Source organism: Protopterus annectens, chromosome 4.part0, assembly GCF_019279795.1.
Source record: "Protopterus annectens isolate FY-2018-M chromosome 4.part0, PAN1.0, whole genome shotgun sequence".
Taxonomy (NCBI): domain Eukaryota; kingdom Metazoa; phylum Chordata; order Ceratodontiformes; family Protopteridae; genus Protopterus; species Protopterus annectens.
The window spans coordinates 213,967,558-213,982,347 of NC_056733.1; the positions used below are offsets into that span (position 1 = coordinate 213,967,558).

Genomic DNA, 14,790 nt, shown 5'->3' on the forward strand with positions numbered 1-14,790 from the left:
ATATGTATTTTTCCCACAATTTCCATTTTTCCTATGTAATTTGCTCTTACCCTTTTCTAAATATCTCAGTTCCAGTTATTTTATCTTGGTTACTATATTCACTACTTATAGTGTAGTTCATTTAGTTTTTGATTTCCATTTTCTAATAATTGCTTTTTTGGCAGCCACCATAATTAGACACAACAAAGCCTTACCACATCTAGGCAATTCCAATGCTATATCATAGCTCAGAAAAAAATAATCTCCCTCTTTACACCAATCTGCCCACCCAGGATCTCTGGCAGTGCATCCCATGGGGAATCCTTAAGATCTGCCAGTTCTCCACACTCCCAAAAAAATGTGTTCCCAGTTACCTCTTTCTTCCCATTCACACCTCCAACATTTGTGGTCAGAAGAAAAATTCTCTGGAGTCTACTTGCGGTATAAAAATATCTATATAAAAACAATTCCAAGCAAAAATCCTACATATTCTAGATTTTGTTGCATATTTAGGATACATACATATATCCTCACACTGTTTCTTTGTGAACTGTTTATCCAGTTTCTCTTCTCAAACCTCTTATATCTGTTTAATCAAAATCCCTAAACACAGCACACAGTGCCTCTGTTACTCCAGACTGAATAAAATTAAAAACAAAAATCTTCTTCATACATGGACAGTTTATGTTCCAAAACTGAAGACAGCTCATGAATGGACTCAGGGAAAGAAATCATTAAACTGCTCAATTCTATCAAATTTTCATAGGTGTGCACTAACTTAATGACCACTGGGGTGTTTATAAGCTTAGCCATGCAGTCCATGAGTTAGCCTTACCGGTTATTTAAAGGGGTGTATGTTAGTTAGGGCATTATTTAATGGCCACCTCTGTTCAACAGAGACATAGGTGTCAGACCAGGGGGGTATCCAGTAGTAAAACACAGCAAGGGATCACCAACATATACACTACATATCATGCAAAAAATGATTATTTCTATAACTGCAATAACTACCAATTAAGGTGTAAGCAACATAAATGAAACACTAGAAAACATACTTAGAAACAATATCCATGGATTCTACATATAAAGGCAGTAATATTCCAGCAACATTGTGGCACTCAAACAGTCTTAATCAACCTGCAAGGGCATTCCTACTTGCACCAACCTAAATCAGAGAGTAAACAGTCCCTCAAAGCTTCCATCCAATTTAACATGCAGACACAATTCTACATAGTCAGTATCAGCTAAAGTATTACTGGACTTGTATCCCTAACAGGGTCAATAAAATGGAACCTGAAAAAGGATCCTGCTTTTTTTCGGGGTGTGGGGGGTGGGGGTTGCAAACTGGAGGCAACTCACAACCTGTTGCACACACAGAAAATAGAAGGAAAATGAGATGCTGCATTTGATAAGTGTAGCACTGGATACAATTTTTAACTAAGAAAATAAGTTAATCTGTGTACCAGTAAGAGACACAGAACACTTGCCTGATAAAATGTGCTATATAATGCATTTTCCTACAATAACTTATTTTCTATACTGTCTTTCTTATACAACTCTACTCCCATTTGATTCCCCTCTGAATACCCAATACCAGTCATGATGATTCCATTTCCCCCAGCATACAGCTTCTTCACCCTCAATAATCTCCCCATTCCTAGCAGTGCAGTTCTCAAACTCTGCCACCTCTTTTCCCTTTATGTTGCTTTTATCTTACCAGCATAGCTCTCAACCTTCCATCTCCAAAATGAGGAACACTAGCCCTCGTAATGTGGAACAAATGGGCAAAATGTGGAACACATACTAATGGCGTACTAACAATTTTAACTAGGGAAGTCATAGGATGGTTAAAATATGTTTGTTTTCTTATAAAGATCCTTTAATGAAGTAATATGATTAATTTCTATTTACCATGGATTTCACTTAAAAAAATTCCTAACACTGAATGTGTGACAGACTCTTTCAATGTGGAACTTCGAGGAACATGAACTTTTTAAGACCCCAAATGAGGTACGTTCCTCGTAATGAGGTACACGAGAGGTATGCTTACCAGCTAAGAAAAACACTTCACTGTAATATAAGTATCACCCGAAAAGAGATCACTAGCCTACTGTGACTGATCCGGTCACCAAAGAATAAATTAACCTTTCACCTCCTTTAAACACTCTTCTTATTCTTTTTAATTCATATTTAACACTCCCCTCATAAACAACCAACTTACTTTCAAATGTCAGATTTCCACCCATGACACCTCTGTCTAAATATCCAGTATTGAGAAAAAAAAAGAGAATAATATAAATACTTACCATTTCAGAGCTCACCAGCCCCGACCACAATACCAGTACATCAGCAGTCCAATTGCTTTCCTAAACTTATGAGACCGCTACATCCAAGGCATCTCTTAATACAATTGCGCCCGTAACCAGGAAGAGCAAGGGCTGATGGGAAGTGTAGTGCTTGTAACTATTTACTTCTACTCCCAGACTGCATTCGTTACCGAGACCCTACAAACCAATATTATGTAAAGAAGCACTATAATTAGTGAGATTGACAGAGACATTAACCAGTAAATTCGCGTAGAGGTGTGGCTGAACGGTGTTTGGTGGTTAGATTGTAGAGGTAATTCTTTTCTAAATAGTTATCGTATACTAACATGGAGAGCGGGAATGAAGGCGCCAATTTTAAAAAGGTGAGTGAGAACTAAAGTGTCGAGTAAGTAGTGTAATTAAGTATATAACGAATCATGCTTAATGTCACGGCATGTGAACTGCACAAAGTTGTTGGCCTATTGTCTTACCGGTGTGGGATACCTCTCAGCTGTCCAGATTTTTGGCTTGCAGTTTTGGGTTGTTCCTCAAAAAAATTGTGGTTTACTGGCAAACCATTGAGGGCTGACTCAAAACCGGATTTTCTGGCAATCTTCAAAGTTTATAAGATCACTATTTAAAATTTGTCCCTATTTTGGGCCTTTGCACCCCCCATTGTTTGTTGGCGTTATCCAGATTTCTTGAGCTAAGAGTTTGAGAGGTATGTGTGCATACCTCTCAACCTCTTAAAGCAAGAGATCTAGACAAAGCCATAAATAATGGGGACAAATGCCCAAAAATAGGGAAAATGTTTAAATATTGCCCTTACAAACTTTAAAAGTAGATACAATAATAGATTTTGTATTACCATACATTTTCTGAAAGGTATTCTGACTTTAATCTTTAATGATTTGCCAACGATTTTCCAGAAAAACCTCAATTTTATGAGAAGCAGAACAAAATATGGGGCAAAAATCTGGACAGTCTGTGAAAATATGGACAGTTGAGATGTAAGTGGAAATGACACACGTGAGCCTTGACTGGGAGCAGTGTGGGGCATACCTATCAACTGTCCCTGATTCTTGCAGTATTTCACTCATATCATTTTGATTTTCCAGTAAATCTTCATACTTTTTATTCAGAAAATGAATGTTGGCACAAATTCTGGTTTTCCGTTAACTTTAAGTAAAGTAGAGTAATATATAAAAATTGTCACTGATTTTAGTTTCATAGGTGTGTGGTAGGCTAATGACCATAAGGGATTTTTTTAAGCTTGGCAATGCATCCCAACAACTTTGGTACCCTAGAGGTTATTTAGGGTATGAATGGTCAAACATTTACAGGTTGCCTGTTTCCATTAGAGACATAGGAGGCAGTCAGGCAGACCAGGGGTGAATTTCTGATTTCCCATCCACTGGTCCAGGTTACGCTTGAGTAGGGTTAGGGAAGAACTCTGCTTCACTTGGATGGGAATCCTGTTCCAAAGAAGGAGTATTTTTTTAAACGCATACCTAACCCTCCAACATGTCTTGTTTATGTCACAAGCAAGTCCCTGGATTGCTAGCTCTGATGCTGTTTATTTTGAGGATACGCAAGAATTCCATCTGAGTAGGATCCTAGGATGCCTTATATGCCAGACACAGATCACCCCTCAAAAGAATGCAGGGGACAGAATAGAAGGATAGTGCTTTGAGGCCATATGCATAGTACATGTTAAAGCTGTATATTCTTTTTGTGAGGAACCTCTGGACATTTTTGAAATTTTCCACCTCATTTTTTTTATTTGTCCCTGACTCTTGAACTGAAAAGTTGCTATGAATGAAAGCCATAGCTGTCATCCTTCTATCTCCAAAACGTGGAACATTACTTTTTATAATGTGGAACAAGCTGGCAAAATGTGTACTAACAGGTTAAAACAACCTCAACTGGGAAGCCCTGGTTAAAATGTGTTTTATACTTCTAGAAACTTTTTTTTGATGAGTTGATGTGATTCAGTATTTTTAGCATCAATATCAGTTAATTAATTCTTAAGCACTGAATACGGTACAGGTCCTTCCAATATGGAATTGTAATGAAGAAGAAATGTTTGTGTACCTCATTATGAGAAATGTTCCTCATTTTAAGAGGTGTTGTGGACTCTGTTCCTGTAACCTAGAGTGGTAGAGAAATAATGTAGCATTACCACAAGGAGGGTAGTGCTAAGGTGTGGTGTAAATAAGTAGTATTTAATAGCTGTGTCAAATGTAGTGGAGGGAGCACTGTCTACTTACATAGAAGGCCTTGGCATGCTTTGTTGAGCAGAGTAGTCATAACAGAAGAACTGCATAAACTATGCACAGAACATGTGTGTTTTTTTTTTTTTTTGTGTGTGTGTAATTTCAGTAGACTGCAAACTGGGAGCCGTTATTGAATCTCCAAATGATGTGGATATTCTACAAAAGGGCCTTACAGAAACGGATGCTTGGTGCCAGAGCCATGGGCTGGGAAAAACCATGTACCTATGAATTACCACATAGGTGGCAGTACACTAAACACCGAAAGTGTGATGAGAGACTTGGGGACACAGGTGGACAGTGGTCTCACCTTCGATAACCACATCGCCACAACAGTCAAAAAATCCTTCTATGTGGCACACCTCATCACTAAGGGCTTTTCATCCAGAAAAAAGGAGGTCATTGTCCCACTGTACTCATCCCTCATTAGACCCATTATAGAGTACAACGTCTCATTTGGTATGTACCTCACAAGACATCTGCAACAGCTGGAAAGACCGCAGAAATACCTCACTAAAAGAATAACAGGCCTAAAGCAGATGCCCTATGCTGACTGTCTAAAAAAAACTCTGGCTATACTCTGTGACATATCGTCTACTCAGAGGTGATCTCTGCTTAACATACAAGGCCATGTCACACCCTGAGCTGTTGGACATGCTCCACTTAAAGAAATCCCAATCCCTCAGAGCCACACGCTCCAGGGATCTAAACTTTGTCAACAGAATGTACAAAACATGCTGGAGGGATAGATTCCTGACCCAGAGACTCTCCATACTCTGGAATAGACTGCCCATACTTGTCAAACGGAGCTCCTCGTTGGCCCTCTTCAAAAGGAACCTTGACGATTGGATGGAAGATAGGAAATTCACCCCGGGGATCACGTCAGTCGCCCTGCTAGACAGGGGTCCAGGGAAGTAAATATTGTGGGAAGAAATATCCGGGGAATTAATTGGCTATGCTTGTATAGGCTTTAGGGCTGATAGCCTTGTAACAACCTATGAACATGTGTCCCCTTTCAGGGGCTACCTGGTAGCACTGTCTGGTTAAGTGTTTTGTTCAGAGTCACACAATAGGCAAACAGAGGCTGATGGAATCTAACCCCAGACTACATTAAACAACTCATTAACAATTGATAGCCTTAATCCTCTGATAACTACCAGACTATTGATGAAAACTGCTAATGGTTGTTAAACTTTTGATAAGGCAGCCTTATACCTTATGGCTTGAGTGCTCACATTATGCAGTCTTATTTTCTTTTTTTCACCATGTCCATAGATATAAGGAGTGAATAAGAACAGATGATTTGGGGGAAGAAGTTCTCCCCCACATAGGATGGGCCATTTGCTCAACATGTTTTTGCTACTTTTCTGGAAAAAAAAAATTGTAAGCCTGTTTCCTACCTTTCCTGTAATTAGTGTTCCAGATACAGATTTGCTGTATCCAGGACTGTTTGTAAGCTTCTGAGCCCCCCAAGCCTTTCTGTGTTGGAGGGAAGCCTTCTAGCATATCAGTGGGAGTGGTAAGCATTGGGTAACCTGTCTACCACATAAGGAGTGGTTCTGGCCCAGAATTTGTAGTTACTGGCCGTTTGGGCGGTCTTCCAACTCTCTCAACTTTCTGATTTGAAGGCCTGCATTTGCACTTGTCTCTGTCCTGTAACTCCTGGGCCCATCTCATTTGCTCACTCAAAAAAAAAAAAAAAATCGGCTTTTACTGTATTTGTGTTTCTTCCTACTTTATTTTGCTTTTGCGTCATCTTAAAAGTACTCAATTGTATTTATTACTGCTTGGTGTAACTCATTCTAAGCCTTTTAGTTTAAGCACTTGGGCTTCAGACCAGTTGTTTTACATTAGGAAGGTTTGTGGCCTGCACTGTGGTGGCAGGACAGGTAGCTTACATCCTTCTAAGTTGGGAACTGCTGATTGAGGGCTCAGTGTCTGTTATTCTAAAAGTGTATTAGTTCTGGTTTAAGCACTTGGGCTTCAGGCCAGTTATTTTGCATTAAGAAGGTTTGTGGTCTGCACTCTTGTGGGAGGAGAGGCTGGACTCTGCCCTTCTGAGCTGGGAATTTCTGGTTAAAGGCTTATAGCGCCTGCATATTTGAATTGTTTTTTACTGAAATTGGTACACCTTGTTTGATGTAGCATAGACTAGATCCAGGTCTGCTGAATCTAACTTTGTTTGTATGCTTGTTGTTCGTTTGCTTGTTATTTCCCTGAAACGCTAATTCCACCTAAAACGCGGCTTTTCAGAGCTTCTGTGGATCCCTAGTGATATCTGCATTGCTTACTGTACTTATTTCCTTGTTTCACTTGAAAGAAAGTTACTGTTTGTCGTTTTTGCATTTAAGTTACCTGTTACACATTGCATTTAAGTTACCTGGCACTTGCTCACTAAAGCAATTATATAAGTCAGCACTAAAAAATTAAAAGCACTACACCCTCACAAACTCCCCTTGAGTACCTTGTTCCCCATTGGCCCTTTTTTTCAATTATAAAGGAATTCCCAATACTATTCTAGCATGTCCAAAGGTCAGTTGTCAATCTCCTCTCCGGTCCAGCTGGTGAATCTAGGAATCTTGAGGCAATGTTACAACTGCCTCATGTACACAGACAACCCACTCCTCCTCCCAACAAATTCCAACACATGTGAGAAATGCAACCATATAGCCAAAATGGAGGTTAAGCTCTCTCAACTCAGTACTGGCGTAACCAGTCAGGAGGAGAAGGAAACCACACTCACTACAACGACAGCAAACCAAACACATAAACACACAAAAACATACTCGGAGGCTCTAAATAAAAATCTGCCTAAGCAACAGAGACCTCCAAAGCAGACACCAAAGCAACCGCTAACCCAAAACAAAACACGTGCAACACACAGCTCACAAAGCCAGTGTGCCGAACAGTCACAGCCCTTAAGGCTAAACAACACACCTGATACACTTGTAATAGTTGACTCTATCGCCAGGCACACTGACGTCCCGCTCACCAGGCTGAACAAGGAGAAGGTCACGGTGAGCTGCCTGTCGGGCACTAGGATCCGCCACATAACACAAGCACTCAGGTCACTCCAAGGCAAGTACAAATATGACTCGGTCATTGTCCATGCTGGTGTGAATGACCTGAGACGTACCTCCCTGAACTACATGAAAAGAGACATAGAGGAGCTCTCTGAGCATGTGGCCCAGGCCGGTATGACCCTGACCTTGAGTAGCATCTTACCCTCACCAAGAATGATGCCACAATATGAAGACAAGATGATCAATTTCAACAATTGGCTTAAGTATTGGTGTCATTCAAAGGGGATCCAATGCCTGTCAGCCTGGGATGACATGCTCGACAAGCCACGATGCTTCGCTAGGGACGGCTTGCACCTGTCACCCCTGGGCTTTCGGATATTGGCAAAGGCTCTTGCTACCCCCATAGTGCCTTTTTTAGGCAAGGCTCAAAAGACAAACCCACCTCCATAGGTATCACAAGGGATAAGAAACTAAGAGTAATGCTACTCAATGCTAGAAGTCTAAACCTCAAGATGCACGCACTCAAAACTCTCCTTAGCATGGAGAACATAGATATCTGTGCAGTAACAGAAACCTGGTTCAAGGCTGCCGAGAACACCCCAGCACTACCAGGTTATACCTCATACCATGCTTTTCGGCCCCAAAACTTGGACCGAACCACAAAAGGAGGGGGAGTATCAATATTCGTCAAAGATACCCACACCTCCAGGTTGGTGGCATGGCACGAAGCATCCGAGACTATCCATGTGCAACTAACAGTGGGTAAAACTGCCTTCCAGTTTATAGCCTGCTACAGACCACTCTCCCAAACCCAGGAACCCCACTCGGCCTTCCTGAGAACACTGGAAAATAGGAAGGTCTCTCCAAACACCATTATATTGGGCGACTTCAACTACCCAAACATAGACTGTGAGCATTACTCTAGCTCCAACACCCTAACCCAAAGGTTCCTAGAATTTATAAACTCAAATGCTATGGAACAACTTGTTACCACTCCCACAAGAGGGGAAAACATACTGGACCTGATCATCACCAACATGGGGACTCTATGCTCCAGACCAGAAGTGTATCCTTCACTGGCAAGATCAGACCATAAACTAATCTCACTGGATATTCACATCCCGACCCCACCCCCTGCCCAGAAAACCACAGTGAAAAACTTCTTTAAAGCAAATTTCACACCCCTCAAAACCGAGGTGGAATCCTTCAAAACCCCCGGGCCTGTGGAAAATACGGCCCAGACCGCAGAATCCTTTATAAATGCATTCTATGAACACCTTTAGGAATGCATGGATCATGCAATCCCAAATAAAACCAAGACCCAATCCTCCAAAGGCAGACTTCCTGTCTGGTGGACACCAGCCATAAACAAACTATACAATAGAAGGAGGAAGCTACTACATGATAGAGCAAAATCCCAAAAAGGGAAGGCATCTCTGATCAGTAGTAGCAAAAAACTACGGGCACTCATAAAATCGTCTAAGGCCAGCTTCGAGAGAAAAATTGCACAGGACACCAAGGGTAATCACAAGGCTTTCTTTAGTTATGTTAGGAACCTGGGTGGGAATTCCAAGATATGCTCAGAATTAGTCCAAAATGACAAAAAATACACCGAACCCACAGACATTGCCAACATCCTAGCTGACAGGTTCAGCGCAAACTTCTCCCCCCGCCTCCCCACCAAAAGGGTAAATATCTATCCCAGCAGAGTGCTACCCCCCTGACATCTCAGATGCTCAGGTAAGAGCCGCCCTTTCCAAAGCAAAAAACACAGCATCAATGGGACCAGACGGTGTCCCGGCCTGTGTCCTACATGAACTCCAAGAAGAGCTAAACCCAGACATTAAACTACTGTTCAGTCTCAGCCTTAGTACAGGATATGTACCCAAAGAGTGGCGTACAGCAACAGTGGTCCCTCTCCACAAAGATGGTGCCTCAACGTATCCTGGAAACTATCACCCCATAAGCCTGACTTGCTTGGTTTGCAAAGCTATGGAAAGGATCATCATGGACCTCATAAATAAAGATATTGGGGACCTACAGACACTGGATCCTACCCAGTTTGGCGTTGTAAAGGGCAGATCCTGCCTCTTAAACTTGGTTGATTTCTTTGAAACAAGTCACCAAGGCCATTGACGAGGGGATGGTGGTCCACACAGCCTACCTGGACCTCGCAAAAGCCTTCGATAACAATACCCCACTCGGGCATTATAGATAAGCTCACCAGCTTAAATATAACCCCCTATGTCACTAGATGGGTTGCAAACTGGCTCAAGGACAGAACCCACATGGTTAGAATTGCTGGAGCCATGTCAGACTCCAAACCAGTTACAAGTGGCGTCCCACAAGGCTCAGTCCTGGGACCTCTCTTGTTCGGTATATATTTCTCGGAGGTACAGGCTAACACGGAAGGACTGTGGCTGACCAAGTTCGCAGATGACTGCAAACTGGGCACCATAATCGACTCTCCAGCCGACACAAGCATCCTCCAAAAGGGCCTCATAGAAACAGACCACTGGTACCAGAGCCATGGCCTCAAGCTAAACGCCAAAAAGTGTATAGTCATCCCCTTTGGCAAAAACAAAGTGCCCACAAATTACCACATAGGTGGTAATCCATTAAGTACAGAAGAAGTAATTAGGAACCTGGGGACCCAAGTTGATAGCGATCTCTCATTTGACAACCACGTGGCCAAAGTGGTTAGAAAAACATTTTATATAGCCCACCTAATCATGAAGGGATTCACATCTAGATCAGGGGAGGTCATCTTACTCATCCACATCATCAGGCCCATAATTGAGTACAATGCCCCTTTTGGGATGTACCTTACCAGACACCTGCAGCAAATGGAAAGACCCCAAAAGTACCTCACCAAGAGGATCAAAGGGCTCAAACAGATGCTATATGCTGCCCAGTTAAAGAAACTCCAGCTCTACTCAGTGGTATACCGCCTGCTCAGAGGCGATCTGTGCCTGACGTATAAAGCCATGTCCAACCCGGAATTAATGGACATACTGCACCTCAGAAAATCCGAATCCCATTGAGCTACGCGCTCGAGAGACTTGAACCTCAGCACTGAAATAAATAGGACATGCTGGAGGGACAGATTCATAACCCAGAGGCTCCCTTCACTCTGGAATAAAATCCCAGTCCAGGTTAGGCAGAGTCCCTCATTGACTCTCTTCAAGAAGAATCTTGATGAGTGGATAGGAGATCGTAGGTTTACCCCGGGTATCACTTCTGTGTCACTGTTAGACAGAGGCACAGTATACTAACCTCAAAAAAGGGCATATAAAAATTAATTTAAAATGGGTGGCAAAAGCCAAACACACTCTGGCTAGGCTTATAAATGCCCTAAGGCAGATAGCCTAGTATGAACCTATGAACATTTTGAATGTGATTGATCTTCACAGAATATGTATGGAAGTTTGATCTTAAAATGGGCCGTTACTGATAACTTTTAAATGTTTTAGTTTTCTTTGCCTGTACTCCTTCAAGCCGTACAGGTCTAGTTCCCAAAACCTATAACTGTATGACACTTTTGAAAAAAATTACAGTTAATGTGCATTATTAACCATTACAATTTATTTTCCGAAGAGGAGTGCTTACAGCACGTATCTCAGTAAGGCTAATCATTCAGCTTGCATAAGCTTTTCTCTTGCATTGTCTCTTCAGGCCTCTGGTAACCCCTGTGATGCCTTTTTATAGATCTGTATATTTTGATTGATTTATTTTGTTGATTGAGTGAGTCTGCCTTGGCAGAAGCCCCTTTTCATCAAACACCTGGAGAAAAAAGCTCCAAACACAGAGTTAGTAGCATTAAAAAAGTGCAGGCTCATGATTGTTAAGCAGAACCATAAGCAAGCGCATTAGTGAACAGGAACAGAACTCTGTATGCCAAGTACAATAGTTCATAAGCATCGTGTAATACATGCCAGATATACAACATAAAGTACATTTCCAGAGCATAGATCTGTATACAAAATAAGGAACATAACTCTGTATGCCGAGTACAATAGTTCATAAGCATCATGTAATGCATGCCAGATATACAACATAAAGTACATTTCCAGAGCATAGATCTGTATACAAAATACTTTAGAAGTTGTGTATCATACACTACTGGTTAGGTGTTAATATCAAGTGAGAGCGCAGTCATTTCATTGTAGTTCAGCAGATTAGGAGAAAAGAAGGAGATGTTTAGTGGCATTTTGATATTGAAGAATTGAGGAGGATATTGTAGATTGTAGTACCAAGATAGACCTAGTATGAAGAGTAAAGTTTAGATGGATAATAGGAAATTAAAGGGATATTCGAATGCAACATAGTGAAAGCTATAGAATGCAAGATGTATGGGAAATTAAGGTAGGAAGTGGAGGGTGAGGGAATGAAGGAAGGGATTTATATGGGGGATTAATACTGTTTCTCTACTGGTTGTAAGTTTAGAATAAGCTGACTGAGTGAGATAGTATGGAGTAGGTACTAGTCCACAAGTGTGTCAACCAGTTGTTTCCGTAACTTGGATTTGAATGGTTTTGATTTGTGTCTTAACTTTAGTTGGAGTGATAATTTGTTCCAGAGTTTTGAGGTGTAGGGGAGCAAATAGAGTGTCCAGTAGAATGAATTATTAAATTTACAAGTAAGCAGCAGATATTTTTATCATGTATGTAGTATAAATGGCAATGTTGCCAGTGCACTCTCTTCAGTTCTTCTGGAATACTAAGTAAGTAAGTGATTTTGTTGCTAGTTCTGCCCTCCATGTAAACTAACAAGTCACAAAGAGTTTGGTAAATCCTTGAAATATGTTGTTAGCATAGTGTGACTAATACAATGGAGACTGATTTATTCAGTATAGGGAAATGTTGAGAGAGGGATTGTCTCATAAATCCTTTCACTCCCACTATTTTTGAGGAATGTGATGCTTGGTGTAAGAGTGCTAAACCACTCCTACTATTGTCCTATCTTAGTTTGATGATGGCTTCTTCCAGTTGATATTTTAAGGATCGTGTGCCATAAGGATTCTGATTAGCTGTCACATGAGAAGTAGACACATTTCAAAAGCAGGAAGTATAAAAATACCTTGTTAGATCTTGTGTTGCTTCTGCGATGCATAATGTCTAATATAATATATGATCTGAGGACTCTGTGGTCATTTTACAAATGCTTTATATGAAGATGGTCTTCCAATAGGCATCTTGGGTAGCTGCTGTACTAGTATGATTGTTTATTGCATCCAGGGATTGCATAATTTTCTTATAACAGCAGTACATTTAACAGCAGTACATTTAGTTTTCCACTTAAATAACATCTGTTTCTACATTATGGATCATGTCAAGATCAAGTATGTGTACACTTTCTGAAGCCAATGTAACCTCAGTTGCAGGGAAGTTCAAGAAGAGCAGATTACAGTGGGTTGGTCATGTGCAGGAAAACAAAATAATACCTCAACGTATATAAATATGGGGGGCGGAAGAGGATTAATAACGATGACTAAAATTAATGAATAGCTACCATGACTTTTTTTCTGAAGAAGTTCTATAATGTTGTCTCTTTCGGCTTTTCCCGATTAGGGGTCGCCACAGCGGAACTCCAGTCCGCTAATGATTAGCAGTAGATTTTTACGTGCCGAGTTGCCAGCTCTGACACACAACCTTCAACAAAGGTACGCCAATTCACGCACGTCTCCGCACAGAAGACGCTCTAGCTGAGAATCGAACAGGACAACGTCTTACTGTGAGGCGACAAGTTCCATAATTATAAAGACAAAAGGAACAAAAGCACTAAAAATTGAGTTTCGGTGGTTTATTTGGAGATAAGAATTGAGGTTAGCCATGCCGCAAGGTTTATGTATAATTTGTTGTTTTATACCTTGAGTGTCTGGTGATGGTTTTCAGTATTTACATATATGTGTGTTGAGTTTTACATGGTTTACACTCAAAATCTCAAACACAGATTCTCTGTAGATGGGAATAGCAAACAGCAGATGGCTGATTCCTGTGTTGCCAACCGCTACATGATCAATAATTCATATCACCGAATGCCACTCTGCATTCGCTGATATGAACTCGATGTAATGAATAGAGATTGCGATACATTGTGGATTGGGACATTCATCCCTTTGCTCACTGTAGTGTGATCTCGGAGTTGGAATATATAGGTGGGGGCATAGGGGAAGGGCCTGACCCCTGCAAAAAATGTGATGTGAAGTGCAGGAGTTACACTTACCTGAGCTCCTATACGGACATCACGTTTGATATTCAATATTTTCACCTAGTTAATATGCAGAAATTCAGCATTACTGTTTGATGTTCCAAACGGTTTTTGTTTGAAATTTTGAGATTGTTGATAATAATGGGCTTATTGGAATGTATTTTTTTGGTAATTTTAGAGTTTGTGAACGTATATTTGTTTGCAAACAATATTTTTCATGTAATTTTTTATTAAAAGTTAAAGGTTATGTTAATTGTCATTCTAGTAATTTAGTTTATTTAAGTGTGTGCATAGGGTGTTTTTGTTTTTATGTTGGAAAAACTACCAGATGTTTGAGTGATCATATTAAAGAACATTTGATTGCTATTAAAAATCGTGACACTAAAAATGCATTAGCCAAACATAGAATTTCTTGTCTGTTTTTGTAGGGTGTGAAATTTTTTTTTTTTTTTTTTTTTAGTGTTTGAACAAGTTCCTACATTTATAAGGGATGTCATTTCCCTTTTAGAATTTAAAGAGTTACAATGACAGCTCTTTTTAAATTCTGAAGCTCTTCTTGGGCTGAATGACAATTTGAACATCAAATGTGTGTTAAGATGGTTGAGAAAGGAAGTAATGTCATTTTTTACTTGAAATTGTTTAGATAGGAAGTGATGTCATTTTTTTTCCTTGAAATTGGATAGGAAGTGATATTTTTCAACTTGAAAGTGATTGGATGAATATTTTTAAATGTCTTTATATTTTAATGGTTGTACTTTGTTATCTAGCTTCTGAAGAAGTTCTGATAAAATTAAAAGTAAAGCGCTAATTTCAGATGTGATTCTTGGTTCTTGTTCCTACAGTTCAAAAGTTTGACTTTTGTTTTTGTTTTATTGTTCTTCTTTTAGCAGTGTTAGTGTATTCATTTTCTTAAAAATATTTGAAAGAAATCAGGACACAGTTTTATCCAATATAAATTAAGGATCCAAAAATTTAACTTTATTGCCCTTATTTCTCACA

The 14,790-nt window shown here is 40.2% G+C and overlaps 2 protein-coding genes across 3 annotated transcripts in view; one reads left to right on the forward strand and one right to left on the reverse strand.

Moving 5' to 3' along the window:
* Positions 1-2,399, reverse strand: part of LRRC45 (leucine rich repeat containing 45) — a 1,637,099-nt gene extending 1,634,700 nt beyond the window's left edge. For both annotated transcript variants that reach the window (XM_044068217.1, XM_044068216.1), the window contains exon 1: positions 2,286-2,399. The gene's annotated coding sequence lies outside the window, so the exon portion shown is untranslated. The remainder of the gene's footprint in view (positions 1-2,285) is intronic.
* A 102-nt stretch (positions 2,400-2,501) lies between these two features.
* The window catches only part of CENPX (centromere protein X), a 940,759-nt gene continuing 928,470 nt past the window's right edge, over positions 2,502-14,790 (forward strand). Inside the window, exon 1 of the mRNA XM_044068219.1 lies at positions 2,502-2,668. Coding sequence (XP_043924154.1) covers positions 2,633-2,668 — 36 coding nt within the window. The 5' untranslated portion in view covers positions 2,502-2,632. The remainder of the gene's footprint in view (positions 2,669-14,790) is intronic.